Here is a 27,775-nt window from a genome sequence, read left to right as displayed (position 1 = left end):
AACATCGAGAAACAGAATCGTTGTTAACATTGTGAAATAATTGCAGACACATACCAGGCTACAATGTATAATTTATCGAAGGATACAATGTAATTCAGTTGCGTTCTGTGACGTACAAGCAAACTGCAACCGTTCATATTATACCTCAGTGGCCGCAACTCGGCGGTGTCTAAGATTTAACCAATAAGAAAGCGCCCTGTTGGCTCAACAGGCATTCACGTCATCCTCTCTGTTTCAATGCTACGTAAGCAGTGATACCAAAAGATGGCGGTGTCCATAGGAAGGTGCCTGGCTGCTGATGCTTGTTTATTAATATTAACGTTAACATTTCACCACAGTAATGCCGATAATATCGTTGCCGGTGCATCGACTGAAGAAGCCCCACACCGTCGATTTGAATACAAGTACAGTTTCAAGGGACCGCACCTGTCTCAAACCGACGGGATTATTCCTTTTTGGATACACAGTGGAAGTAAGTTTCAGTTAGATTGGCTAGGCAGTTGCTTACTGTTGTCAATTATCATAACCTATAAATAGGTGTAGTGGAAAATCAGCTGCGATAGCTATTTTGCCACTCTAGCCAGCGATTGTAGCTATTTTGCATGTAGGGGATACATTTGACACGTTTGTTGTAGCTATCCGGCTACTGCCTGCTGTAGAGAACTTCTGTAGGGGGACCAGTTCATTGTTCTGTAGAGAAGTTCTCGACTGTGCAGACCCGGCTTGCTACAGTTTCTAAACAGTGGCCTGATATCAAACTCGCTTCAACATGTCATGGTCGTTAAATAGCCAGCAGCTTTAGAATACTGTAGAGAAACAGGAGAAGCGAAAAGTTACATGCACCGTCAGGCAATATGCGACTCTTTCCCAGAGTGACTTACAGTTAGTCAATTCATCTTAAGATGGATAGCTAGTTGGGACAACCACATCACAGGTTTAGTAACTACACTTTCCCTCCATAAACTAGTTCTCAGTAAAGTCAGAGCTAGAAATGGAGAGGGGTATTTTTAAATACTCTTTGAAGAGGTAGGGTTTCAGGCGCTTGCCTGCCAGCTGGCTAAATCACCCAAACGCAAAGTATACCATCTGTATACCTGCCAGCCTACATTTCTTTTTAGCTGACACTTAATAGTTCAGTTGGTTCCTTTCAGCAATACCGAGTCTTGCAAACAAAGAGACATGGATTACTTGCACACAATCTGGAATGCTAACATTCCTCTTGTTAGTCCAAGTTTTGCATTTATCCTTTCAACACACAACCACCCACATGCTACGGCAGGCAGGTTTCACAATACCTAATATTTGAGAGTGCATTTGAAGTTGATGAGCATTGCATTTCTTTTCTATTGAAGTGGCCTGCTTGTCCCCTAGTCTGGCATGGTTTTGTGTAACGTAAAGGGTTAACAAATCAGTATCTCTAAAAACCGTGCAAAGGTCCAGCTGATGACGCACCCAAATTTGAGTCCTTTTTACCATGGTGCCTTTGTCTTATCAGTATAGGCTGTAGTGAGATGGCATGTGGCTCTACACATGTACAATTGTCATTTAGAATTTGGTCACACCAAATAAGTGTAGGCAAAGGTCCATATGCCAAAGCCTGGTTGCACTAGGCTACTTGCTATTACCCACATTTCTACTTTCCAATGCCATATCTGTCTTTGCTAGACAATAAAGCCTAACACGAGCGAGGTCATTTGGATTTAGGATGATCTTGTTTCTAGCCATAAGCCTGACAAGCATGGCGTAGCATTGCAATGTTAACAATACTAGGCCTATTATAATGTCTCTCTGTCCTTTACATAGGAGGCTTTCAGATACGTTAATGTTACTGACAGAGAGCCCTGGACATAATCCAAGGAGCACACCTATTAAGGTGTACATGGGCTGAACACACATTTATCTTCCTAACCTCGGGCTTTGTAAGAAAATAGTGTTTTCTCCATATATAGTTACACTATAGAGTTAAACAAGTATTTCTGGATCTTCACAGAGTGAGTTTTCACAGTTTCTGGACAGTTTAAATTCAGGAACTTTTTGAATGCATGAGAAACTACATTTTTTTTTGTCAGTTAGGATTTGCCAGTATGAATTCATTGAACATTAACTAGAATATACCCCTCCCAACCCTTTAAACTATCAACCTTGTATTCCAGATGCCATCCCCAGTGCAGACCAGGTCCGTATCACCCCCTCTCTCAGGAGTCAGAAGGGCTCAGTCTGGACCAAAAACACGGTCAACTTTGACCACTGGGAGGCTGAGGTGACCTTTCGTGTGTCTGGACGGGGGAGGATGGGAGCCGACGGCCTCGTAAGAACTGAATAACACCTCCTTTCTATGGTTTCCATACACTGACTTTTTCACTGCTGAGCTGAACTGTACTCGGCTGGTTACAACTCTACCAAAGTTACTGGAACCTCCTTCCTATGGCTTCTATTCACTTTGACTCTAGACCAGGGATGGGCAACTGATGGTGGTTGGGGACCACAAAAAACAAAACTCATGAGAGGCCACAGTGGCCCGTGGGTCTGCTTACCCACATTCATACCCCACCTTGCGAGCAAAACATTTAGCGGCCCCCCTCGTGACAGTGAAGAGAGAAAAACATTTGAGAAAGTGTTTGGATTTTTTTTTATTTCCTGCAAATCTACACTTTGCCATGGGGTGGAGGCACAGGTTTGCAGTTTTTAATATGGTAACGGATGATCAATGGGCCCCACACCGGTCGGTAGTTCGATCACGCTTACTACAAGTAGCTGGCCACTAGACTAACTTACCAATCAAAATGTTTTTTGCTGACACGGGCTAATTAAGTGACTGCTGATGCACAATGAAATGCACCTTGTGTATTCGATGATTCTACCGCTCAACAGTAAATTGAGAGTTAGTGCCCATCTCTGCTTTAGACCTTTTCACACTACATGCTGTAGCTGATCAAGCTGTACTTTACAGGCCTGGTTACGCATCCACCTTAGTTGCTGGAACAATGCTAGAAGGACCATGTGAAAAGAGCCAGTTAAATATCAGGGCCAGCACTAGGATAAGACAGTAATTGTCTACTTGACATTTATGGATGAAGACCATCATGAAAATGAAATAACTGTTCTAAACATTTTAATAATAAATATGTCAACTTCATTTAAGTCGACAAACTTTACCCAAAAGCAGTAAAGTAAACATAAGCCTGGTTAATTAAACAGCCTCTATTAGGAAAGAGGAGACAACTAGCCAGTTTTAGAATTATGTTTTGTGGAAAAAACAGCTGACTGAAGACAGCCAGGTATTCAAAAATACGAGACTTGCAGTTGAGTGGTCTGGTTTCAAATATAGTGGTATGGTTTCTACCCTCTGCTACAGTTAATTAATTATTTCTAGACTGATAAAGGATGGTGTGAAAAGGTTATTTCTGTCCATTGAGACATAGACCTATGTTATGGTGGCTGTTGTGCTAGTAGAGGATGTGGAGTTGTACTGACCTACCGGCTCAGACTTCTGGTTAATAACCATGTTTACCTCTGTCGGCCCTGTCCCTGTGTGGCTCAGTTGGTGAGAGCGTTGTGCTAGTAACTCCAAGGTCGTGTGTTCAATTCCTAAATTATGCTGTGACTGTACTTTACATCTTACTGTATCTATTGTCCCCATGTTTATCTGTCTGCCCCTTTGCTGCTCTACTGTAACATACAGTTATTTAGAAGAAAAAGAAACGCACACCTATTTAGGCGAGGTGCTGGCTAGCGGAGTAGAAAACTTGAAAATATAAGAGCCGCACACTCTAGGAGCTCAGATGCAAAAAATGTATTACCAAAGTTTCGACAGCCAAGCTGTCTTCATCAGGGTATAATCACAAACACTGCGGGATGACTCGTTTATGTAGTGTCAAAAGACATAGGTGTCTGTAATCATGGCCAAGAGTGGCCTAATATCATTGGTTAATTATCAAATATTAAAATGTCATATAAAGAACAGCATACACTCAATGGATAGCATACGTTCATAAATTAATTTGACTACACAAGCTTACAAACAATTACAATGGAAAAGTCATAATAATCACTAGATAGTTATTTAGACAGTTAAACAAATATTTTTGGACCTTCAGTGTCTCCATGTCTTAATTTCTGTCTGTCCCTCTAATAGGCGATATGGTTCACCACTGCACAAGGCCTAGATGGTCCTGTCTATGGAGCTGCTGACAACTGGAACGGCATCGGCATCTTCTTTGATTCCTTTGACAATGATGGGAAGGTTGGTGGCCATATTAATTATATATTCATAAAATACAAAATATAATGCATTCATTTACTTAATCATAGATAAAGTCAAGTGTATATAATATACCTTTAATATTTAATTACTACAATGCAAATTATAGGAATAATAGATTGATACTATACACACTTGGATACAAAAACTGTTTTCATACTTTCAAGTGGTATGCCTAGATCTGATGAGGACGTATGCTGGGATTGGATAAAATAAACCCAAATGACCTTCATAACATAGATGGTATATTAATGTTTCACCTTTTTGTTTTAGAAAAATAACCCTGCTGTGCTGGTGGTGGGAAACAATGGCAAACTTGTTTATGATCACCCAAAGTAAGTCAACATTTCCTTGCCTCACTGACATCACAAAAGGAAAATGTAAACAATTTAAAGAAGATTAGAAAATATTACACAGTACATTTGTGGTTGGAGATTATAGTCCTGTCTCTTCCTAATCTCCCTTGACAGTGAAAGCTTTAAATCACTTCTCTGTGCCAGTTGTCTTAGTGTTCTGTTTTGTCACTGCTGAAAATGGCCTTTACAATAATAGGAGTAAATTACATTGGAAATGTTTTCCTTAATTTCTCAAATCTCCAAACCATTTACTTTCGGAAATGTTATTTGTTTGATCACACTGTATATGGAGCATTTTATCCTCTGCACTTGCTTTTCGTGCTGCTATCATGCATGCGTATATCATACTTTATTTGGATCGACGTTGGCCTTTGTTCTTTTGTATTATTGTTGATGCTTGTGGGGATCAATTAATTAATCTTGAAATATACTGTATTAAGTACTACTATAATAATATGGTGTTCAGTTTTAGTGTCTAAACAGGATGTTTTTTTTGCAGCGATGGCACGACTCAAGCCCTGGGAACATGCTTAAGAGACTTTCGTAACAAACCCTATCCTGTCAGAGCCAAAATAACATACTACAAGAAGACACTAACGGTAGGACAATATTCAATCAACATTCTCAAATAATCTCTCTCCCTTGTTCTCATCGATACCACTGTCTCTACTCTGATCTCTGCCTTTTACTCTGTTTTTCTCCACATCAACAGAGTCATGGACACTGAACAGTTTTGCATTATGCACAAAACAATTGCCTCGTCTTTTTATATTGGGCATTTATTTCAATTGATTGCCTTAATTGATGTGCTGTCGTCTGTCCCCTCAGGTGCTGATCAACAATGGTTTCACGCCAGATAAGGATGACTATGAGTTCTGTACCAAGGTGGACAACATGGTCATTCCTCAGGAGGGCTACTTTGGCATCTCAGCTGCCACGGGTGGTCTAGCAGGTGGTACTTGGTAACAATTTACTTAAGGCCTGCAGGTGTAATGCATTATGTGGTTGTAATGCATTATTAAACTTGCCAAAAGCAAATTTGTCTGTCATTCATTTCTAATTAGATTTGACTCTTCTGTGAACATTGATATAACTGCTTAATGTCACATTAGGATTATTATTGTCAGGCTAAATTTCAGCTAAACCCAGGTTATGGAAAAGTGACAAGGAATTTTTATAAAGTTCATTTACTGCATTTCCTCAATTTAAAACGTCATGCAATTTAAAGAACAGCAAAACAAAAGCATACATTGACTCCAGCCTTTATCACCTTGGCTTGTATAGTTTCATGTCAAGTCAAACATCATCTACAGCCATCTTTTGAGAGATGTTTTGCTGTTCACTGCAGAGCTGTGTCAATGTGCTTTTCATAGTCCTCATGCCAGCCAATTGGGAAAACACCCCCCCCCCCCCCTGCTCAGGGCTAAACGCATTGTCCTAAAGCCAGCCTGCTAATACCGCTACACGGTATTTGCTTTTTAATCGGAATTGGAATGATTTTCCTAGCCTATTTTAAATTGTTGGTGTTGAACTTGGATATGGCGACTGCCATACCCAATTGATGCCCTTGCTTAACGTTGCATCATGATACTTAATGTTTAATGCATTTTCTTCCGTCTTCCAGATGACCATGATGTCCTGTCCTTCTTGACGTTCAGACTAACAGAACCTGGCCAAGAACTGGTAACTAGATGTTCTTAGTTATACCCCTCAGAGCTGGTAACTCATTTTATTTTCTACCACTCCTTAGTTATACCAATCTCCAGTAATATTTAATTGGAAGAAGATCTGAGTGAAATTGTGTGGGTATTTCAATAGGGGTATGATAAAGTGTGATGTAAGTAAGGGGCCTCGGCCTCTACGGTGTGGGTTCAGAGTGGTTGTTTTCTGTCCCATTGAAGTCTGCACCTGAAGCAGAGATGCCCAAGGAGGAGCAGGACAAGTACCAGGAGGAATTTGAGAACTTTCAGCAGGAGCTGGACAAAAAGAAAGAGGACTATCAGAAGGAGCATCCGGAAGTCCAGAGAGAACCCAGTTAGTTTCACTCAATAAAATGGGTTATACTTTTTTTGCTATGCTTTTATATTGAGACTAATATACTTATTTAATATTGATGTTATTATTCAATAGTTTGGTCAATTAAATGTAACTAAAGAGAGATGCACGCTATATAAGCTCTCCGTAATTTATTGGTTATAACACCACATTTTCGGCATCAGTGCCTTCCTTCTTCAGGATGAAGAACGCACTGAAGCCAAAATGTGGTTCACCCAATAAATTACTGGGAGGATATATATACACATATATACAGAGAGAGTGTTGAAGTCAGAAGTTTACATGCACCTTAGCTAAATGCATTTAAACTCATTTTCACAATTCCTGACATTTAATCTGAGTACAAATTCCCTGTTTTAGGTCAGTTAGGATCACCACTTTATTTTAAGAATGTGAAATGTCAATAGTACGGAGTGATTTATTTCAGCTGTAGTTTTTTTAATCACATTCCCAGTGGGTCAGAAGTTTACATACTCAATTAATATTTGGTAGCGTTGCCTTTAAATTGTTTAATTTGGGTCAAACGTTTCTGGTAGCCTTCCACAAGCTTCCCACAATAAGTTGGGTGAATTTTGGCCCATTCCTCCTGACAGAGCTGGTGTAACTGAGTCAGGTTTGTAGGCCTCCTTGCTTGCACACGCTTCTTCAATTCTGCCCTGTCTATAGGATTGAAGTCAAGGCTTTGTGATGGCCACTCCAATACCTTGACTTTGTTGTCCTTAAGCCAACTTTGGAAGTATGCTTGGGGTTTTTGTCCATTTGGAAGACCCATTTGCGACCAAGCTTTAACTTCCTGGCTGATTTCTTGATGTTGCTTCAATATATAAACATAGTTTTCCTACCTCATGACTCCATCTATTTTGTGAAGTGCACCAGTCCCTCCTGCAGCAAAGCACCCCCACAACATGATGCTGCCACCCCCTGTGCTTCATGGTTTGGATGGTGTTCTTCGGCTTGCAAGCTTCCCCCTTTTTTCTCTAAACATAATAATGGTCATCATGGCCAAACAGTTCTAATTTTTTGTTTCATCAGACCAGACTATCTTTGTCCCCATGTGCAGTTGCAAACAGTAGTCTGGCTTTTTATGGTGGTTTTGGAGCAGTGGCTTCTTCCTCCTCGCTGAGCTGCCTTTCAGGGTTTGTCGATATAGGTCTCATTTTACTGTGGATATAGATACGTTTCTACAGGTTTCCTCATGCATCTTCACAAGGTCCATTGCTGTTGTTTTGGGATTGATTTGCACTTTTCGCACCAAAGTACGTTCATCTCTAGGACACCGAACGTGTCTCCTCTCTAAGCAGAATGATGGCTGCGTGGTCCCATGGTGTTTGTACTTGCATACTATCGTTTGTACAGATGAACGTGGTACCTTCAGGCATTTGGAAATTGCTCCCAAGAATGAACCAGACTTGTGGAGGTCTACAATTATTTTACTGAGGTCTTGGCTGATTTATTTTGATTTTCACATGATGTCAAGCAAAGTGGCACTGAGTTTTGAAGGTAGGCCTTGAAATACAGGTACACCTCCAATTGACTCAAATGTTGTCAATTATCTTCTAAAGCCATGATAGAATTTTCCCAGCTGTTTAAAGGCACGGTCAACTTAGTGTATGTAAACTTCTGACCCACTGGATTTGTGACACCATCATTTATAAATGAAATAATCTGTCTGTAAACAATTGTTGGAAAAATTACTTGTGTCATGCACAAAGTAGATGTCCTAACCTACTTGCCAGAACTTCAGTTTGTTAACAAGAAATTTGTGGAGTGGTTGAAAACAAGTTGAATACTCCATCCTAAGTGTTAATGATTCCGTCCTAGGTGTATGTAAACTTCTGACTTCAACTGCGTGTGTGTGACTCTTTATAGCCTACAGTTTACACAGTTGGTCAGCACAACTTAAATATAAATAACAGAAAACAAATTAAGTCTAATGCAGGTTATTGGTTACTTTGTACATACTAGATGCTACCAATGGATGCTAGGTTGTCTAGATGCTAAAACTTGATGCAACAGGTGTGTCCTGTTCTTTGTTAAGTCGAGGACATGTACGAGAGTGTCAACGACAGAGAGATCCGCCAGGTGTTTGAGGGTCAGAACCAGATCCACCTGGAGATCAAACAGCTTCACCGTCAGCTGGCCATGATCCTCGACGAACAGAACCGCTATGTTTCTGTGGTTACAGACGAGATATCCAAACGCCAAGTGGAGTTGGTGGGACAGGTAGGAAGTTTGATTGTACACTCGTGCGCACAAACATTTACATTATGCACACAATTACAACTACCTACTGCTCTGACAGAGGCCTTGCATCAAGGAGGGAAGGTTTCATTCATTAGTACCACTGCAGACTATACCACAAACCTCCGACGTTTACTCTGTTTTGTTCACCTCAATATAGCCATTAACTTTACTAGACTTGAACTGAAATAGGCGCTGGTAATAATGTTGTGCGCCGGTCCTGTTTATATTGTGCAGGTACTCTGCAGGAAATACTTTTGTGCTAATATTCTATAAAAGGTGCAGTAACTCTAGCAGAAAATCTTGGTGTTGGTACTCTGCTCCAGTTACCTCATGCCCAAGTCGAGCACGGGCCATGGACATAGTGCCTTCAGAAACTATTCACAACCCCAGACTTTTTGGGATTAAAAATGATTTTTATTAACAATCTGCACAAAATACTCTAATGTAAAAGCTGAGGAAAAATTCTAGCATTTCAAAAACAAAATGCATGAAAAATAAAACACTAATATATGTATTTTGATTATATAAGTGTTGAACCCCTTGAGTCAATACATGTTAGAATCACCTTTGGCAGTGATTACATATGTGAGTCTTTCTGGGTAAGTATCTAAGAGCTTTACACTCCTGGATTGTACAACATTTTCCCATTTTATTATTTTTACATTTCTTCAAGCTCTGTCAAATTAGTTGTTGATCATTGCAACCATGTTCAGGTCTTATAGATTTTCAAGGAGATTTAAGTCAAAACTAATTCAGGAACATGCACTTTATTCTTGGAAAGCAACTCCTGCACAAAGCAGACTGGACAAGGTTTTCCTCTAGGATTTTACCTGTGCTTAGGTCATGATGCGTCCACTACTAAGCTTGAAAATATGGAGAGTGATACTCAGTAATGTGTTGTATTGGATGTGCCCCAAAGAAAGCACATTGTATTCAGGAAAAGTGCTACTCATTTGCTGCATTTTTGCAGTATTACTTTAATGCCTTGTTGCAAACAGTATGCATGTTTTGGGATATTTTTATTCTGTACAGGCTTCCTTTTCACTCTGTCAATTAGGTTAGTTTTGTGGATATCTACAATGTTGTTGATACATCCTTAGGAGAGAACTTCCACAGCCATTAAACTCCCAACTCTTTTAAAGTCACCATGGTGACATCCCTGGGTGGTTTCCTTCCTCTCCGGCAACTGAGTTAGGAAGCACGCCTGTATCAAATCGTGTTTGTCACATGCGCCGAATACATTAGGTGTAGACCTTACAGTGAAATGTTTACTTACAAGTCCTTAAGCAACAATGCAGTTACTTTTTCATTTTTTTAAATAATAAAAAAATAACTAAAGAGCAGCAGTAAAATAACCGTAGCGAGACTATATAACTCTTATGTCTGGGCTTCACAGGATAAGGTCATGGTTGGCTTGTGGGGTATCTTTCGTTTATTTGGCGTGGGCTACGGCCAAACAGTAGCCTGTTTAAAGTTGGGTTAATAAAACCGTCAATTTGTAAACTCAAGCCTCAGTCTGGACAATTGTTCCTTTATGATTTAGTCAGGTCATTACATCCTGTCAGTACAGGATGCATGTTTTGTTTTTTGTTTTTTTTTAAACACCTTCCTCACCATCTTAATTAAGCATGCCCCATTCAAGAAATGTAGGATCAGGAGCAGATATAGGCCTTGGTTCTCTCCAGACCTGACTTCCCTTAACCAACACAAAAACATCCTATGGCGTTCTGCATTAGCATCGAACAGCCCCTGTGATATGCAAATTTTCAGGGAAGCTAGAAACCAATATACACAGGCAGATAGAAAAGCCAAGACTAGCTTTTTCAAGCAGAAATGTGCTTCCTGCAACACAAACTCAAAGTTCTGGAACACTGTAAAGGCCACGGAGAATAAGAACACCTCCCACTGCACTGAAGATAGGAAACCCTGTCACCACCGATAAATCCACTATAATTGAGAATTTCAATAAGCATTTTTCTACAGCTGGCCATGCTTTCCACCTGGATATCCCTACCCCGGTCAACAGCACTGCACCCCCCACAGCAACTTGCCCAAGCTTTCCCCATTTCTCCTTCTCCCAAATCCAGTCCGCTGATGTTCTGAAAGAGCTGCAGAATCTGGACCCCTAAAAATCAGCCGGGCAAGACAATCTGGACCCTTTCTTTCTAAAAAATTATCTGCCAAAATTGTTGCCACCCCTATTACTAGCCTGTACAACCTCTCCTTCATGTCGTCTGAGATTCCCAAAGATTGGAAAGCAGCTGCGGTCATCCCTCTCTTCAAACGGGGGGTCACTCTGGGGGACACCCTTGACCCAAACTGCTACAGACCGAAATCTATCCTACCCTGCCTTTCTAATGTCTTTGAAAGCCAAGTCAACAAACGGATTACCGACCATTTCGAATCCCACCATACCTTCTATGCAATCTGGTGTCAGAGCTGGTCATGGGTGCATCTCAGCTACGTTCAAGGTCCTAAACGATATCTTAACCGCCATCGACAAGAAACAATACTGTGCAGCCGTATTCATTGACCCCGCCAAGGCTTTCGACTCTGTCAATCACCACATCCTCATCGGCAGACTCTATAGCCTTGGTTTCTCAAATGATTGCCTCGCCTGGTTCACCAACTACTTCTCTGATAGAGTTCAGTGTGTCAAATTGGAGGGTCTGTTGTCCGGGCCTCTGGCAGTATCTATGGGGGTGCCACAGGGTTTAATTCTGGGACCGACTCTCTTCTCTGTATACATCAATGATGTCTCTCTTGCTGCTGGTGAGTCTCTGATCCACCTCTACGCAGATGACACCATTCTGCATACTTCTGGCCCTTCTTTGGACACTGTGTTAACAACCTTCCAGGCGAGCTTCAATGCCATACAACTCTCCTTCTGTGGCCTCCAATTGCTCTGAAAAAACTAAATGCATGCTCTTCAACCGATCGCTGCCTGCACCTGCCCGCCTGTCCAACATCACTACTCTGGACGGCTCTCACTTAGAATACGTGGACAACTACAAATACCTATGTGTCTGTTTAGACTGTAAACTCTCCTTCCAGACCCACATCAAGCATCTCCAATCCAAAGTTAAATCTAGAATTGGCTTCCTATTTCGCAACAAAGCATCCTTCACTCATGCTGCCAAACATACCCTTGTAAAACTGACCATCCTACCAATCCTCGACTTCGGCAATGTCATTTACAAAATAGCCTCCAATACCCTACTCAACAAATTGGATGCAGTCTATCACAGTGCCATCAGTTTTGTCACCATAGCCCCATATACTACCCACTGCGACCTGTACACTCTCAGTTCTCTGCTGCCAATGACTGCAACAAACTACAAAAATCTCTGAAACTGGAAACACTTATCTCCCTCACTAGCTTTAAGCACCAGCTGTCAGAGCAGATTACAGATTACTGCATCTGTACATATCCCATCTATAATTTAGCCCGAACAACTACCTCTTTCCCTACTGTGTTTATTTATTTAGCTCCTTTGCACCCCATTTTTTTTCTATCTCTACTTTGCACATTCTTCCACTGCAAATCAATCATTCCAGTGTTTTACTTGCTATATTGTATTTACTTTGCCACCATGGCCTTTTTTTTGCCTTTACCTCCCTTCTCACCTCACTTGCTCACATTGTATATAGACTTATTTTTCTACTGTATAATTGACTATGTTTGTTTTACAACGACACAGAGTTACACATGGAGTATCTGTCAAACTGCTTTGCTTTATCTTGGCCAGGTTGCAATGGTATATGAGAACTTGTTCTCAACTTGCCTACCTGGTTAAATAAAGGTGAAATAAAAAATATACAGGAGGTACAGAGTCGGTGTGCAGGGGCACTAGTTAGTCCAGGTAGTTGAGGTAATATGTACATGTAGAGTTATTAAAGGGACTGCATAGATAACAGAGTAGCAGCAGTGTAAAAGGGAGGGGGGGTGGGCAATGCAAATAATCTGGGTAGCCATTTGAAGAGGAGTCTTATGGCTTGGGGGTAGAAGCTGTTTAGAAGCCTCTTGGACCTTGACTTTGTAGTGACTGGGTGTATTGATACGCCATCCAAAGTGTGATTAACTTCTTCACCATGCCCAAAGGGAAATATTTTTATAAGTCTCCCAGCAGGTACCCTTCTTTCCAAGGCATTGGAAAACCTCCCTGTTAGTGGTTGAATCTGTGTTTTGAAATTCACTGCTCGACTGAGGGACCATACAAATATCTGTAAGTGTGGGGTAGAGAGATGAGGTAGTCATTCAAAAATAATTTATATAACTATTATTGCACACAGTGAGTCCATGCAATTTATTTATCCCACCTGGCCAACATCCTGTGAAATTGCAGAGCGTGAAATTCAAACTACAGAATTTTAAATATTTAACTTTCATAAAATCACAAGTTAATACATCAAAATAAATCTTAACTTGTTAATCCAGCCGCTGTGTTAGATTTCAAAAAGGCTTTACGGCAAAAGCACACCATGCGATTATCTGAGGACAGCGCCCCACCAACAAAAGCATAAAACATATATTTCAACCAGGCAGGCGCGCCACAAAAGTCCAAAATAGCGATATAATAAATGCCTTACATTTGATCTTCTGTTGGCACTAAAAGGTCCCAGAACATCATAAATGGTCCTTTTGTTCGATAATGTCATTCATATCCATAAAAACTCAGTTTAGCTGGCGCGCTTCAGGCAATAATCCACCCATTTTCCCTCCATTATTAATGCATACAAAATTATTCCCAAACGTTACTAATAAACATTTCCAAACAAGTCAAACAACATTTATAATCAAACCTTAGGTACCCTAATACTTAAATGTTATTGTTTATTTAAGACGGAGAGTCATTTTTCTTTACCGATGAAAAATACCAAAGAACCCTCTCTCTTTCACGTGCTTCGAAACACTACAGCCAAAATGGGAGCCACCTAGAAAACCTAAAATTTCTGTCTCATTTTTCTAAAAACCAGCATAAATCTTTCTAAAGACTGTTGACATCTAGTGGAAGCCCTAGGAACTGCAATCTGGGAGGATTTCACCTTATAATAAAAGTGACAGCCATTGTAAACAGTGGTAGGCTTTCTTTGGGGGAACGGTTTGTCCTCGGGGTTTTGCCTGCCATATCAGTTCTGTTATACTCTCAGACATACTTTTAACAGTTTAGAAACTTTTGTTTTCATTCCAAATCTACCAATTATATGCATATCCTAGCTTCTGGGCCTGAGTAACAGGCAGTTTACTTTGGGCACGCTTTTCATCCGGATGTGAAAATACTGCCCCCTACCCAAGAGAGGTTAAGCACATTTTTACTCCTGAACTTATTTAGGCTTAGGGTCGAAATAGGGTTGTTTTACACATGTTCTACTGCAGCGCCGTCTTGTATCGGTCTTTGGCTATGGCTATTTACACAGGAAAAGACTAGTCTTTTTCGCATATATCTTAATCTCATTTTAGCCCACCAAACTACCTCATCCCCATATTATTATTTTTGCTCCTTTGCACCCCAGTATCTCTACTTGCACGTTCTGCTTCTGCACATCTATCACTCCAGTGTTTAGTTGCTAAATTGTAATTATTTCCCCACTATAGCATATTTATTGCCTTCCCTCCCTAATCTTATTACATTTGCACACACGGTATTTATACTTTTCTATTGTGGTATTATCCCATATGTATTTTTTTTTTTTTTGCACTGCTTTGCTTTATCTTGGCCAGGTCGCAGTTGTAAATGAGAACTTGTTCTCAATTGGCATACCTGGTTAAATAAAGGTGAAATAAAATGTTTCCTGAACTTTTTTGCCATGGGTTATGGTAAGAAGCTAACGAGGTTCAGACTACAATCTCATTTTCAATCATATGCTGCTTCCACATTTTAGCATTTACTTTTTTATTCATTTGTAAAAACATAATTCTACTTTGACATTATGGGGTGGTGGGTGTGTTTTTGTCACTGGCCTACACAACTCAATTTAATTAATTGATACATTTTAAAACATTGTGAAAAGTCACGGGGTATGAACACTTTCTGAAGGCACTGCATGTATGCCAGTTTTATTACTAAAAAGTTAAGATGCCTTTACTCAAACATCTTTTCAGTAATCTATCCTTATGTATAAAATGTATTAATTTAATTGTTTATCGTCTTTAGGCTCCTAGTCAAGAAATGGGTGCAGTGGTCGCAACACAACAGGAGATACTGAGAAACCTGAACGAGTTGAGGTAAGTGCAGTAGCAATGACCATTGTTTTTTTGTCTGTATTTGTTTATCACCTTCAATGCTGCAGAAATGTTTTGGTACCTTTCCCCAGATCTGTGCCTCGACACAATCTCGGAAATCTAGGACAATTACTTTGACCTCGTTGCTTAGTTTTTGCTCTGTAGTGCACTGTCAAATGTGGGACCTTTATATAGACTGGTGTGTGCCACTCCAAATCATGTCCAATCCATTCAATTTACCACAGACTCCAATCAAGTTGTATAAACATCAAGGATCATCAATGGAAACAGGATGCGGCTGAGCTCAATTTCGAGTCTTATAACAATGGGTCTGAATACTTACTGAATACTTGTGTAAATAAAATAAATAAAGTGAGCCATCTGGCTACACAAACTTGATATTGATGGGGAGTGTGAAGAAACAGACAACCAGTCGTCATTGAGAGGGGAGCTGCGCAGCACAGTGGAGATAGTGAGAAAGATTGCGAGTCACTTTCGCAAGTCAGGGGTACGTGATGACACGCTACAGGGGGTAGGCTATGTAAAGGAAGAGTTTGGTAAATAACTCCAGATGAAATTGGACTGCAGTACACTGGAATGTCTGGCAGATATGGTAGATGTTGTGTGTAGCACAATGCTGTTTGCATTGGCATGGCAGAAGAATCCATCACTTGCAGCCAGTACTGCTTGAATTTCTTGTCAGCTTCAGGTAAGACGTTTTGCTAGTAAAAACCCCGTGCTCTTGCTGAAGCCCCTTCTCTGTACTTACCTCCCAAGTGTTTGGAGTGTAGGCCAGCCTGCATGTTGGATCAATCAACTTGTCAAACCGCCTGTAGGCTAAATTGTATTTTACGCTTGCAGATTTAGCATTCTGCCTTGTGGCATTACTTTTAGTGAAGCTCTACTACAGTCAACATTTTTTTGAATTAATAAAAGTAGGTAGGCCTACTTAACCGGTAGCTCAAAAGCTGGTGCCAATTTTATTCCCATAGACCTACTAACTGCATTTCAAGGTCATGTGTACAGTTTCAGCACAAACAATATAGTAAATACCTTGTAATAGCCCAACAGTGCACACACTCAGCCACACTGAGCGTTGGATCGTTTATCATGCAGGTAGTTAGAGTAGAGAAGGCCATGCGAAACCAGATTTAGACATTGCATATAAATTAAGTTCCATTTCATGTCATGTAAATAAATTGACTGGTTTCTCAGTTATTATCCCGGGAAACCGGAGTTAGTTTGGCCAGACAATCTCAGTAATCCGGTTCTCACTTTAAACCCTAGTATTCACCCCCCTGAGTAAATGCATGTTAACACATTTGGCAGCATTTACAGCTGTGAGTCTTTTTCTGTAAGTCTAAGAGCTTTGAACACCTGGATTGTGCAATATTTGCCTATTATTCTTTAAAAAATGATTCGAGCTGTATGAAGTTGGTGGTTGATCATTGCTAGACAGCCATTTTCAAGTCTTGCCGTAGATTTTCAAGCAGATTTAAGTCTGAATTAACTATATCTAGACCATTTAGGAACATTCAATTTTGTCTTGATAAGCAACTCCAGTGTAGATTTGGCCTTGTGTTTTAGGTTATTGTCCTGCTGAAAGGTAAATTAATCTGTGTAGCTGTGTTTTAAATTCACTGTTGTCCTCATGGTGAAATCCCTGAGTGGTTCCCTTCCTCGGTCAGTTGACAATCTTTGTAGTGACTGAGTGTGTTGGTACACCATCCAAAGCCTAATTAATAACTTTAACATGCTCAAACAGATATTCATTGTCTGATTTTAATTATTTTCACCCATCTACCAATCGGTGCCCTTCTTGTCAAAGCATTGGGAAACTTAAAAATAAAATCTGTGCTACATACTCACTACTTGACTGAGGGACCTTACAATTATCTGAATGTGTTTGGTACAATCATACAGTAGTCATTCAAAAATCATGTTAACCACTAATATTGCACACAGTGAGTCCATACAATTGATGTGATCTGCTAAGCAAATTTCTACTCCTGAACTTATTTAGGCTTGCCATAAAAGGGTTTGAATATGTATTGACTGTCCCTATATGTATTGACTGTCCCTATTCTTTAGCTACCTCTGTTATTTGACAAGATCATGTTTCTGATTAAATTACATTTCTTATGTATTACTAGCAGGAGGGGTACGTCCTTTCCTTTTAATATTGTCTAGAAGCAATTTAAGATGATTACAAAGCCAAAAATACTGTCAAATGAAAGCAATTGGAAGGCTATAAGTATCAAGCTTAAGAAAGCAATCAAGAAGGAGCCCGTGTTTTGTATCTGTGTATGAAGGATGTATTTTAAAGACTGAATTCTAATACTCTGAGGACAAATGGTGCTAAAATGTGGCCTTTTCTTGCAGCCATCCCAGGGCCACATGGCACAGAGCACACAGAGGCTGAGGGACAGTCATACAGTATAAGACGTTGGTATAAAAAAAATCTAATTTGTTTCTCAAATTACAAAAAATCTCCCTTGGAAGTAAGTGAACATTTTATTAAACCATGCATATAATCTTTATCTCATCCAAGTGACCAATTTATGAAAAAGCCCTTCTCAGAACAGAGAACATAATTTAACAGTGACTACAGTAAGATAAAGACATATCTTAATTATTGTCTATAGAAAGGGGTCACAAATTTAAAGAGGTCATAATCTACCTCAATATAATCTAATACAGCTCAATCACCTGTTACCTCATTATAGATTATAGGCCAGATGTGCATCTATACTATATTTGTAAACATTTATGTAACTCAAATTATACAACAGAAACTATCATGAGTCCTTACAAGTATTTTCACATCCGGATGAAAAGCATGCCCAAAGTAAACTGTCTGCTACTCAGGCGCAGAAGCTAGGATATGCATGTAAATAGTAGATTTGGATAGAAAACACTCCGAAGTTTCTACAACTGTTAGAATAATGTCTGTGAGTATAACAGTACTGATTTGGCAGGCGAAACTCCGAGCACAATCCATCCAGGGAAAGAAAATAGAGGTCACTGTTTTCCAATGGTTTTCTATGGGAGACCTGATTTATTAGGGCCCATATTGCAGTTCGTATGGCTTCCACTAGATGTCAAGTATTCAGAAATTGTTTGATGTTTTTCTTTTGAGAAAAGCCTCTGAAAGGCTTTAGTTGCGCGTGAACTGGAGCGCACTTCACGTTGTTTTTATCCGGTATTAGAAACAGTATTCTGTCTTTTATATTTGTTTATTTACATTTTAGGATACCGGAGGTTGGATTAGGAACGTTGTTTGAAATGTTTGGACCAAGTTTACAGGTAATTTATTAGATACTTTGTAGTCATTTTGGAACCGGTGTATTTCTGAATCAAACGCCCCAAATAAATGGACATTTTGGGGAAGTAATTTATCGAACAAAACAACCATTCATTGATACATTTAAGATTGCAAAAAGAAGACCTTCAAAGGTAAGGCATTTATAATATGGCTATTTCTGACTTTTGTGTCCCATCTGCCTGGTTGAAATATGTTTCATGTGTTTGTATGCGGGGCTCTGTCCTCCGATAATTGCATGGTTTGCTTTCGCCGTAAAACCTTTTTGAAATCTGACGCAGCGGCTGTATTAACAAGTTAAGATTTATTTCGATGTATTACACTTGTATTTTTGAAGGTTGAATATTGATATCTTTCTAGTTTGAATTTGGCTCGCTACAATTTCACTGGATGTTGTCAAATCAATCCCGTTATCGGGATTCGAGCGGGATTCGCGCTTAAGGGATACATAAGAGGTTATAGGCCAGATGTGCATCTATACTGTATTTGTAAACATTTATTATGTCAATCAAATTATGCTACAGAAACTATCACGATTGATCAGTAATAATCCTATATCCCCAGATTCAATCAAGCAATTATTGTCACATTTATGTATTACTACAAACTGACAAATCCCATTTGAGAGATTCCAAGTCAAATTTGCCCTGGGCAAAAATGTATAGTCATGGTATTATTTATAAATAGTTTACAGAAAAGTTTTCTGTTTTCAACCTTTCTAGGTTGCATGTGATACTTTACTTTTCAATAAGTATCTATTTCTTATTAAGATACTGTATGTCTGGGTTAAAAATATAGTGATTCCATATGAAACCAGGACAAAAAAATACAATGATTTGGAAGATTTTCACAAAATGAAACCATTTTGTCATTTGGAGGATATACATAGGAGGATATCCATCCATGCATGCAGTTACACGACCTCTGTCAGGAGGAATGGGCCAAAATTCACCCAATTTATTGTGAAAGGCTACCCGGAAAGTTTGACCCCAAGTTAAACAATTTAAATGCAATGCTGTGGAAATAATTCTCTGTACTATTATTCTGACGATTCACATTCTTAAAATAAAGTGGTGATCCGAACTGACCTAAGACAGGGAATTGTTACTTGGATTAAATGTCAGTAATTGTGAAACTGAGTTTAAATGTATTTGGCTAAGGTGTATGTAAACTTCCGACTTCAACTGTACCTACATACATGCATACACTACCGTTCACAATTTGTGTCCTTGTTTTTGACACTGTCCATTTTTAAATAACATCAAATTGATTGGATATACAGTGTAGACATTGTCAATGTTGTTAACTTCTTCCCTGCTAGACCGCCTCGCTTCGCGTTCCTAGGAAAGTATGCAGTTTTTTTTTTACGTGTTATTTCTTACATTAGTACCCCAGGTCATCTTAGGTTTCATTACGTACAGTCAAGAAGAACTACTGAATATAAGAGCATCGTCAACTCACCATCAGTACGACCAAGAATATGACTTTCGCGAAGCGGATCCTGTGTTCTGCCTTTCACCCAGGACAACGGAATGGATCCCAGCCGGCGACCCAAAAAAAACGACTCCGTAAAAGAGGGAAACGAGGCGGTCTTCTGGTCAAACTCCGGAGACGGGCACATCGTGCACCACTCCCTAGCATTCTTCTCGCCAATGTCCAGTCTCTTGACAACAAGGTTGATGAAATCCGAGCAAGGGAAGCATTCCAGAGGGACATCAGAGACTGTAACGTTCTTTGCTTCAAGGAAACATGGCTCACTGGAGAGACGCTATCGGAGTCGGTGCAGCCAGTTGGTTTCTCCACGCATCGCGCCGACAGAAACAAACCTCTTTCTGGTAAGAAGAGGGGCGGGGGCGTGGTGTGATCACATAAACATACAGGAACTCAAATCCTTCTGTTCACCTGATTTTAGAATTCCTCACAATCAAATGTCGACCGCATTATCTACCAAGAGAATTCTCTTCGATTATAATCACAGCCGTATATATTCCCCCCCAAGCAGACACATCGATGGCTCTGAACGAACTTTATTTGAATCCATACATCCTGAGGCTGCATTCATTGTAGCTGGGGATTTTAACAAGGCTAATCTGAAAACAAGACTCCCTAAATTGTATCAGCATATCGATTGCGCAACCAGGGCTGGCAAAACCTTGGATCATTGTTATTCTAACTTCCGTGACACATATAAGGCCCTGCCCCGCCCTCCTTTCAGGAAAGCTGATCACGACTCCATTTTGTTGATCCCTGCCTACAGACAGAAACTAAAACAAGAAGCTCCCACGCTGAGGTCTGTCCAACGCTGGTCCGACCAAGCTGATTCCATATGTTTTGTATTGCGTCAGACAACAACTTTGACGAATACGCTGATTCGGTGTGTGAGTTAATTAGAACGTGCGTTGAAGATGTCGTTCCCATAGCAACGATTAAAACATTCCCAAACCAGAAACCGTGGATTGATGGCAGCATTCGCGTGAAACTGAAAGCGCGAACCACTGCTTTTAATCAGGGCAAGGTGACTGGAAACATGACCGAATACAAACAGTGCAGCTATTCCCTCCGCAAGGCAATCAAACAAGCTAAGCGTCAATAAAGAAACAAAGTCGAATCTCAATTCAACGGCTCAGACACGAGGTATATGGCAGGGTCTACAGTCAATCACGGATTACAAAAAGAAAACCAGCCCAGTCACGGACCAGGATGTCTTGCTCCCAGGCAGACTAACTTTTTTTGCCTGCTTTGAGGACAATACAGTGCCACTGACACGGCCTGCAACGAAAACATGCGGACTCTCCTTCACTGCAGCCGAGGTGAGTAAAACATTTAAACGTGTTAACCCTCGCAAGGTTGCAGGCCCAGACGGCATCCCCATCCGTGCCCTCGGAGCATGCGCAGACCAGCTGGCTGGTGTGTTTACGGACATATTCAATCAATCCCTATCTGTCTGCTGTTCCCACATGCTTCAAGAGGGCCACCACTGAGCTAAACGACCCCGCCCTGTGCAACTGGTTACTGGACTTCCTGACGGGCCGCCCCCAGGTGGTGAGGGTAGGCAACAACATCTCCACCCCGCTGATCCTCAACACTGGGGCCCCACAAGGGTGCGTTCTGAGCCCTCTCCTGTACTCCCTGTTCACCCACAACTGCGTGGCCACACACGCCTCCAACTCAATCATCAAGTTTGCGGACGACACAAGTGGTAGGCTTGATTACCAAAAACGACAAGACTGCCTACACTGAGGAGGTGAGGGCCCTCGGAGTGTGGTGTCAGGGAAATAACCTCACACTCAACGTCAACAAAACTAAGGAGATGATTGTGGACTTCAGGAAACAGCAGAGGGAACACCCCCCTATCCACATCGATGGAACAATAGTGGAGAGGGTAGTAAGTTTTAAGTTCCTCGGCATACACATCACAGACAAACTGAATTGGTCCACCCACACAGACAGCATCGTGAAGAAGGCGCAGCAGCGCCTCTTCAACCTCAGGAGGCTGAAGAAATTTGGCTTGTCACCAAAAGCACTCACAAACTTCTACAGATGCACAATCGAGAGCATCCTGGCGGGCTGTATCACCGCCTGGTACGGCAACTGCTCCGCCCACAACCGTAAGGCTCTCCAGAGGGTCGTGAGGTCTGCACAACGCATCACTGGGGGCAAACTACCTGCCCTCCAGGACACCTACACCACCCGATGTTACAGGAAGGCCATAAAGATCATCAAGGACAACAACCACCCGAGCCACTGCCTGTTCACCCCGCTATCATCCAGAAGGCGAGGTCAGTACAGGTGCATCAAAGCTGGGACCGAGAGACTGAAAAACAGCTTCTATCTCAAGGCCATCAGACTGTTAAACAGCAACCACTAACATTGAGTGGCTGCCGTCAACACACTGACTCAACTCCAGCCACTTTAATAATGGGAATTGATCTGAAATGATGTAAAATATATCACTAGCCACTTTAAACAATGCTACCTAATATAATGTTTACATACCCTACATTATTCATCTCATATGTATACGTATATATTGTACTCTATATCATCTACTGCATCTTTATGTAATACATGTATCACTAGCCACTTTGTTTACGTTCTCATATGTATATACAGTACTCGATACCATCTACTGTATCTTGCCTATGCTGCTCTGTACCATCACTCATGCATATATCTTTATGTACATATTCTTTATCCCCTTACACTTGTGTGTATAAGACAGTAGTTTTGGAAGTGTTAGTTAGATTACTTGTTGGTTATTACTGCATTGTCGGAACTAGAAGCACTAGCATTTCACTACACTCGCATTAACATCTGCTAACCATGTGTATTTGACAAATAAAATTTGATTTGATTTAATTACTATTGTAGCTGTATTTCAATGGACAAAAAATTGATTTTCTTTCAAAAACAAGGACATTTTCTAAGTGACCCCAAACTTTTAAACCGGTTGTGTACATGCACACACTACATGACCAAATGGGCATTAATATGGAGTTGGTCCCCCCTTTTCTGCTATAACAGCCTCCACTCTTCTGGGAAGGCTTTCCAATACATGTTGGAACATTGCTGTTTGGTCTTGCTTCCATTCAGCCGCAAGCATTAGTGAGGTCAGGCACTGTCAATGTTTGTTCCGTAGAGATTGCATGGCTGTGTGCTTGGTTTTATACACCTGTCAGCAACAGGTGTGGCTGAAATAGACAAATCCACTAATTTGAAGGGGTGTCTCCATACTTTTGTGTGTTTGACATTTGTATCTAAAAGCATAATTAAGATTTTTTGAATATTTTTTTTTAAACTTGGCATGACATTTTTCTTATTCAGGCCTCATTTTTAATACTCTATAATGTTTAATCTGTAGGTGCTACAAAGCAGCAATTATTGTCATGACGCTTTACTGTTTGTACTGTAATATGTGTATTTTGATTTCAAGAGAAATATTTTTTCTTTTGAATAATGACAAATCAACATGAATATTCGAAAAAACACCATTTTGGATGTGGTAAATTGTTCTGTACAGTCGTGGCCAAAAGTTGTGAGAATGACACAAATATACATTTTCAAGGTCTGCTGCCTCAGTTTGTATGATGGCAATTTGCATATACTCCAGAATGTTATGAAGAGTGTTCAGATGAATTGCAATTAATTGCAAAGTCCCTCTGCCATGCATATTAACTGAATCTCCAAAAAACATTTCCACTGCATTTCAGTCCTGCCACAAAAGGACCAGCTGACATGTCAGTGATTCTCTCGTTAACACAGGTGTGAATGTTGATGAGGACAAGGCTGGAGATCACTCTGCCATGCTGATTTGAGTTTGAATAACAGACTGGAAGCTTCAAAAGGAGGGTGGTGCTTGGAATCATTGTTCTTCCTATGTCAATCATGGTTACCTGCAAGGAAACGCATGCCATCATCATTGCTTTGCACAAAAAGGGCTTCACAGGCAAGGATTTTTCTGCCAGAAAGATTGCACCTAAATCAACCATTTATCGGATCATCAAGAACTTCAAGAGCAGTTCAATTGTTGTGAAGAAGGCTTCAGGGCGCCCAAGAAAGTCCACCAAGCGCCAGGACAGTCTTCTAAAGGTGATTTCAGCTGCGGGATCGGGGAACCACCAGTACAGAGCCTGCTCCGGAATGGCAGCAGGCAGGTGTGAGTGCAATTTGCACACACAGTGAAGTGAAGACTTTTGGAGGATGGTCTGGTGTCAAGAAGGGCAACAAAGAAGCCACTTCGCTCCAGGAAAAAACATCAGGGACAGACTGATATTCTGCAGAAGGGACAGGGATTGGACTGCTGAGGACTGGGGGTAAAGTCACGTCCTCTGAATCCCCTTTCCGATCGTTTGGGGTGTCCGGGGAAGATAAGGTGAGCGCTACCATCAGTCCTGTGCCATGCCAACAGTAAAGCATCCTGAGAACAGTCGTGTGGAGTTGCTTCTCAGCCAAGGGAGTGGGCTCACTCACAATTTTCCCTAAGAACACAGCCATGAATAAAGAATAGTACCAACACATCCTCGGAGAGCAACTTCTTCCAACCATCCAGGAACAGTTTGGTGATGAACAATGCCTTTCCCAGCATGACGGAAAGGCAAAAGTGATAACTAAGTGGCTCGGGGAACAAAACATTCATATTTTTGGTCCATGGCCAGGAAACTCCCCAGACCTTAATCCAATTGAGAACTCGTGGTCAATCCTCAAGAAGCAGGTGGACAAACAAAAATCCACAAATTCTGACAAACTCCAAGCATTGATTATACAAGAATGGGCTGCCATCAGTCAGGATGTGGCCCAGAAGTTAATTGACTGCATGCCAGGGTGTATTGCAGAGGTCTTGAAAAAGAAGGGTCAACACTGCAAATATTGAGTCTTTGCATCAACTTCATGTAATTTTCAATAAAAGCCTTTGACACTTATGGAATACTTGTAATTTTACTTCAGTATTCCATATTAACATCTGACAATTATCTAAAGACACTGAGGCAGCAAACTTTGAAAATTAATATTTGTGTCATTCTCAAATGTTTTGGCCACGACTGTATATTGTTGAACATAATATACTGTACAAGAATATAAAAGTTCCAGAGTAGAATCTGTTTAAGAATTATGATCCAATTTGGATTCAAAATACTCGATCTGCTGGTGATTTGCAGGATGTGCAATGATACAAGTGAAATGAGGGCTGTAAGTTTGTTACATTTGCCTTCTATGCCAATTTCTCTGTATAAAATGGTCCTTAACTTTAAACTAGCAGAGATCCCACTCTCGAACTGTGACATGCCCATAGAATATATTATGTTCAACAATATATGGAAACATTTGCCTCATCAATTTTTTTATATATACAGTCGTGACCAAAAGTTTTGAATGACACACATTAATTTTCACAGTTTGCTGCTTCAGTGTCTTTGGGTATTTTTCTCAGATGTTACAATTCTTCAAAAGGACCATTCTATATATTCAATTTTGTGAATCTCCCAAATCAGTCTTTATTTTTTTTTATTGTCCTGGTTTTGTATGGAATCACTCCATGGGATTAATTTAGCAATCATGTCCTTTTTTTATTGGATGATTTAGATTTTGTATCAACTTTAAGGATAAATTGCCTTTTGTTAGCTAAATAGAAGATCCGAAAGATGAATTTGGACAATTCACTGTAATATTAAGATTATAAATTTTTCATTTACAGTACATTTGCAGTAATTTCTTATCTCTGGAGGGGACTTTTGGCTGGACTTAATAAAACAAACTGCAGGAAGCCCACACTATCATTTAAAGTAGTTTCCGGGTTGCCTAGTGTGACACCAATTTGTGCCACTGCCTTCAGAGCTCATATGCCAGTATTGGCGATGGTTAGAATCCAGACCTCTTGCCCTTCTATCTCTCCTACCAACTTTCCTGTCACCCTCTCGCTGTCCAAAATAGTTTGTTAAATCTGTACAGATGTCTCATTTGTGAGTGAGCAAGGATGTATGAAAGAGTTCTGTGTGTGCTGAACAATAATCGGGAATGTGTGTTGTCACCTGTGTTGGCCCATCGTCTCTGCCTCATCTTCCTATGTTTAATCCAGATAAGTGGTCTGGGCGTTGTTCACAGACAACGGTCCAATATCTTTAGTGTCATCATGGATAAACCTGCCTGTATGTCTGGGTCACACATTCATGTCTTCACACACTATCATAATGTAGGGAAAAGCCAAACATTTCTTACCTTATTGCAAAGATTGAATAATTTCCAAGCTTTCATTTAATCATGGCAGAATTTTTCTTTTTACTCCAAATTCACATACTTCATTTGGGATAATTTACGTATACAAAGATATTAAAATATTCAATGACCATCATTCTGTATCAAATTGAAATCCTATCGATTCCATTTCTGGTTTAATGTTGTCACATACTTCAGATGTTATTTACCATGGGCTATGGATTTCTTCACTACCCTTTCTGATGTGAGATGAGATGTAGAAAATGGCTAAATCTTTTTTTTGTTCTATTCTATGCATTCTTTTGATGTGTTCAACAGATATACCTGACACTGTTTTTTTTTCTCCTCAGAAACTCTTTCCATGAGTCTCTGAAGCAGATCGGCGCCACTCAGCACCAAGCCAACCCAGTGAGCATGGGGACATATGAGACGGTGCAACACTTCAGCGAAATCCAGGAACATCTACACGTGGTCAAGAGGAACATCGAACACCTTATCACACGCAATGGGGTCTGTTAATAACTTATCTTACAGTAAACCGCTGTTAAAAACCACATCAAAAAGTCTCAACAAATGAATTTGGAAAGAGCATTGGATTTGTGTTTTTACTCTTTGTTTTGTAATGTATGTAGAGCCCCAGTGAAAATCAGGGAGAGAAATGCCCTGACCCTCCTAAAATGCCTTCCTGTCTGGGTACTATTCACTTCTTGGTCTTTGTGGTCATCCAATCAGTCCTGTTCTTCAGCTACATCGTGTACAAGTAAGAATGAGATCTTGTTTTCACTTTATTAGCGTTGGTAATTCAAAATTGTAGTTACATTTTTGTTTCTCACAATTCACTCTCTATTTTCTTGTTTCTTCTCCCCCTACAGAAGTCAACAAGAAGCAGCAGCAAAGAAATTCTTTTGAGGAAACATTATCATTGATATCATGATATGTAAATGAGGGACTGTTAATTTAGCTGTTTTATGTTTTTGAATTTGTAAATTATTGTACTTAAATGAGATTTTGTTTGAGAAGTTTCTTTTTAAATGTCTTAGTTTTAATTTGATCTGATATTTTTAATGTGGTATGTGAATGAATGCAGGAGTGGGAAATGTTAAGATTCCAAATATGGCAAAATACTGTACAGAATATATTACAAGTCATTGGATGATATTTCTATTTTTTGACAAGTGCCCACCCCCAGAAGACAAACAAACCACTGTCTGCCAATTCACATAGTTTGGAAAACTGTGAATTTAATAAATGCGCAATTTTGTATTAATGCTGAACTATGTTGAATTAAACCCAGTGGGTGTCTTGAGTGGTTGTAACATGCCAAAAGTCTGACTTTGTCTTTCTTCTCGAGCATTTTACATAAGCTGCAAAATTACAGTTTACTTTTTTTTTTTCTCTCTTTCTTGTTCCTGAATGTTATCTTGTTTACATATTGGTGCTCTTCTATTAAAAAGTAGCCGAATAGTACAATTTTTTTCCTGAAAGTTTAGTATTGGTAGCATGATCAGAGATCTGTTTTGGTTGTCTTGTCACTCGCGAAATGTGACATTGTGTTTGTGTCATCTTGCGCCTTGTAACTCATCTGGGACCAGGCTATCATCCTG

General features: G+C 40.2%; 1 protein-coding gene across 1 annotated transcript; it reads left to right on the top strand.

Moving 5' to 3' along the window:
• Window positions 1–244: 244 nt before the first annotated feature.
• Window positions 245–27,641, top strand: LOC135517559 (protein ERGIC-53-like). Its single transcript, XM_064941972.1, has 13 exons — window positions 245–472; window positions 2,154–2,308; window positions 4,136–4,243; window positions 4,535–4,596; window positions 5,117–5,216; window positions 5,446–5,569; window positions 6,242–6,300; window positions 6,519–6,651; window positions 8,711–8,895; window positions 15,072–15,142; window positions 26,522–26,681; window positions 26,804–26,931; window positions 27,044–27,641. The coding sequence occupies exons 1-13, from the start codon at window positions 265–267 to the stop codon at window positions 27,078–27,080; spliced, it is 1,530 nt and encodes a 509-aa protein (XP_064798044.1). The 5' UTR covers window positions 245–264; the 3' UTR covers window positions 27,081–27,641.
• The last annotated feature ends 134 nt before the right edge of the window (window positions 27,642–27,775 follow it).

The sequence above is a fragment of the Oncorhynchus masou genome, chromosome 28 (assembly GCF_036934945.1).
Source record: "Oncorhynchus masou masou isolate Uvic2021 chromosome 28, UVic_Omas_1.1, whole genome shotgun sequence".
NCBI classification, from domain to species: domain Eukaryota; kingdom Metazoa; phylum Chordata; class Actinopteri; order Salmoniformes; family Salmonidae; genus Oncorhynchus; species Oncorhynchus masou.
This window is presented reverse-complemented; position numbering and strand designations above follow the sequence as displayed.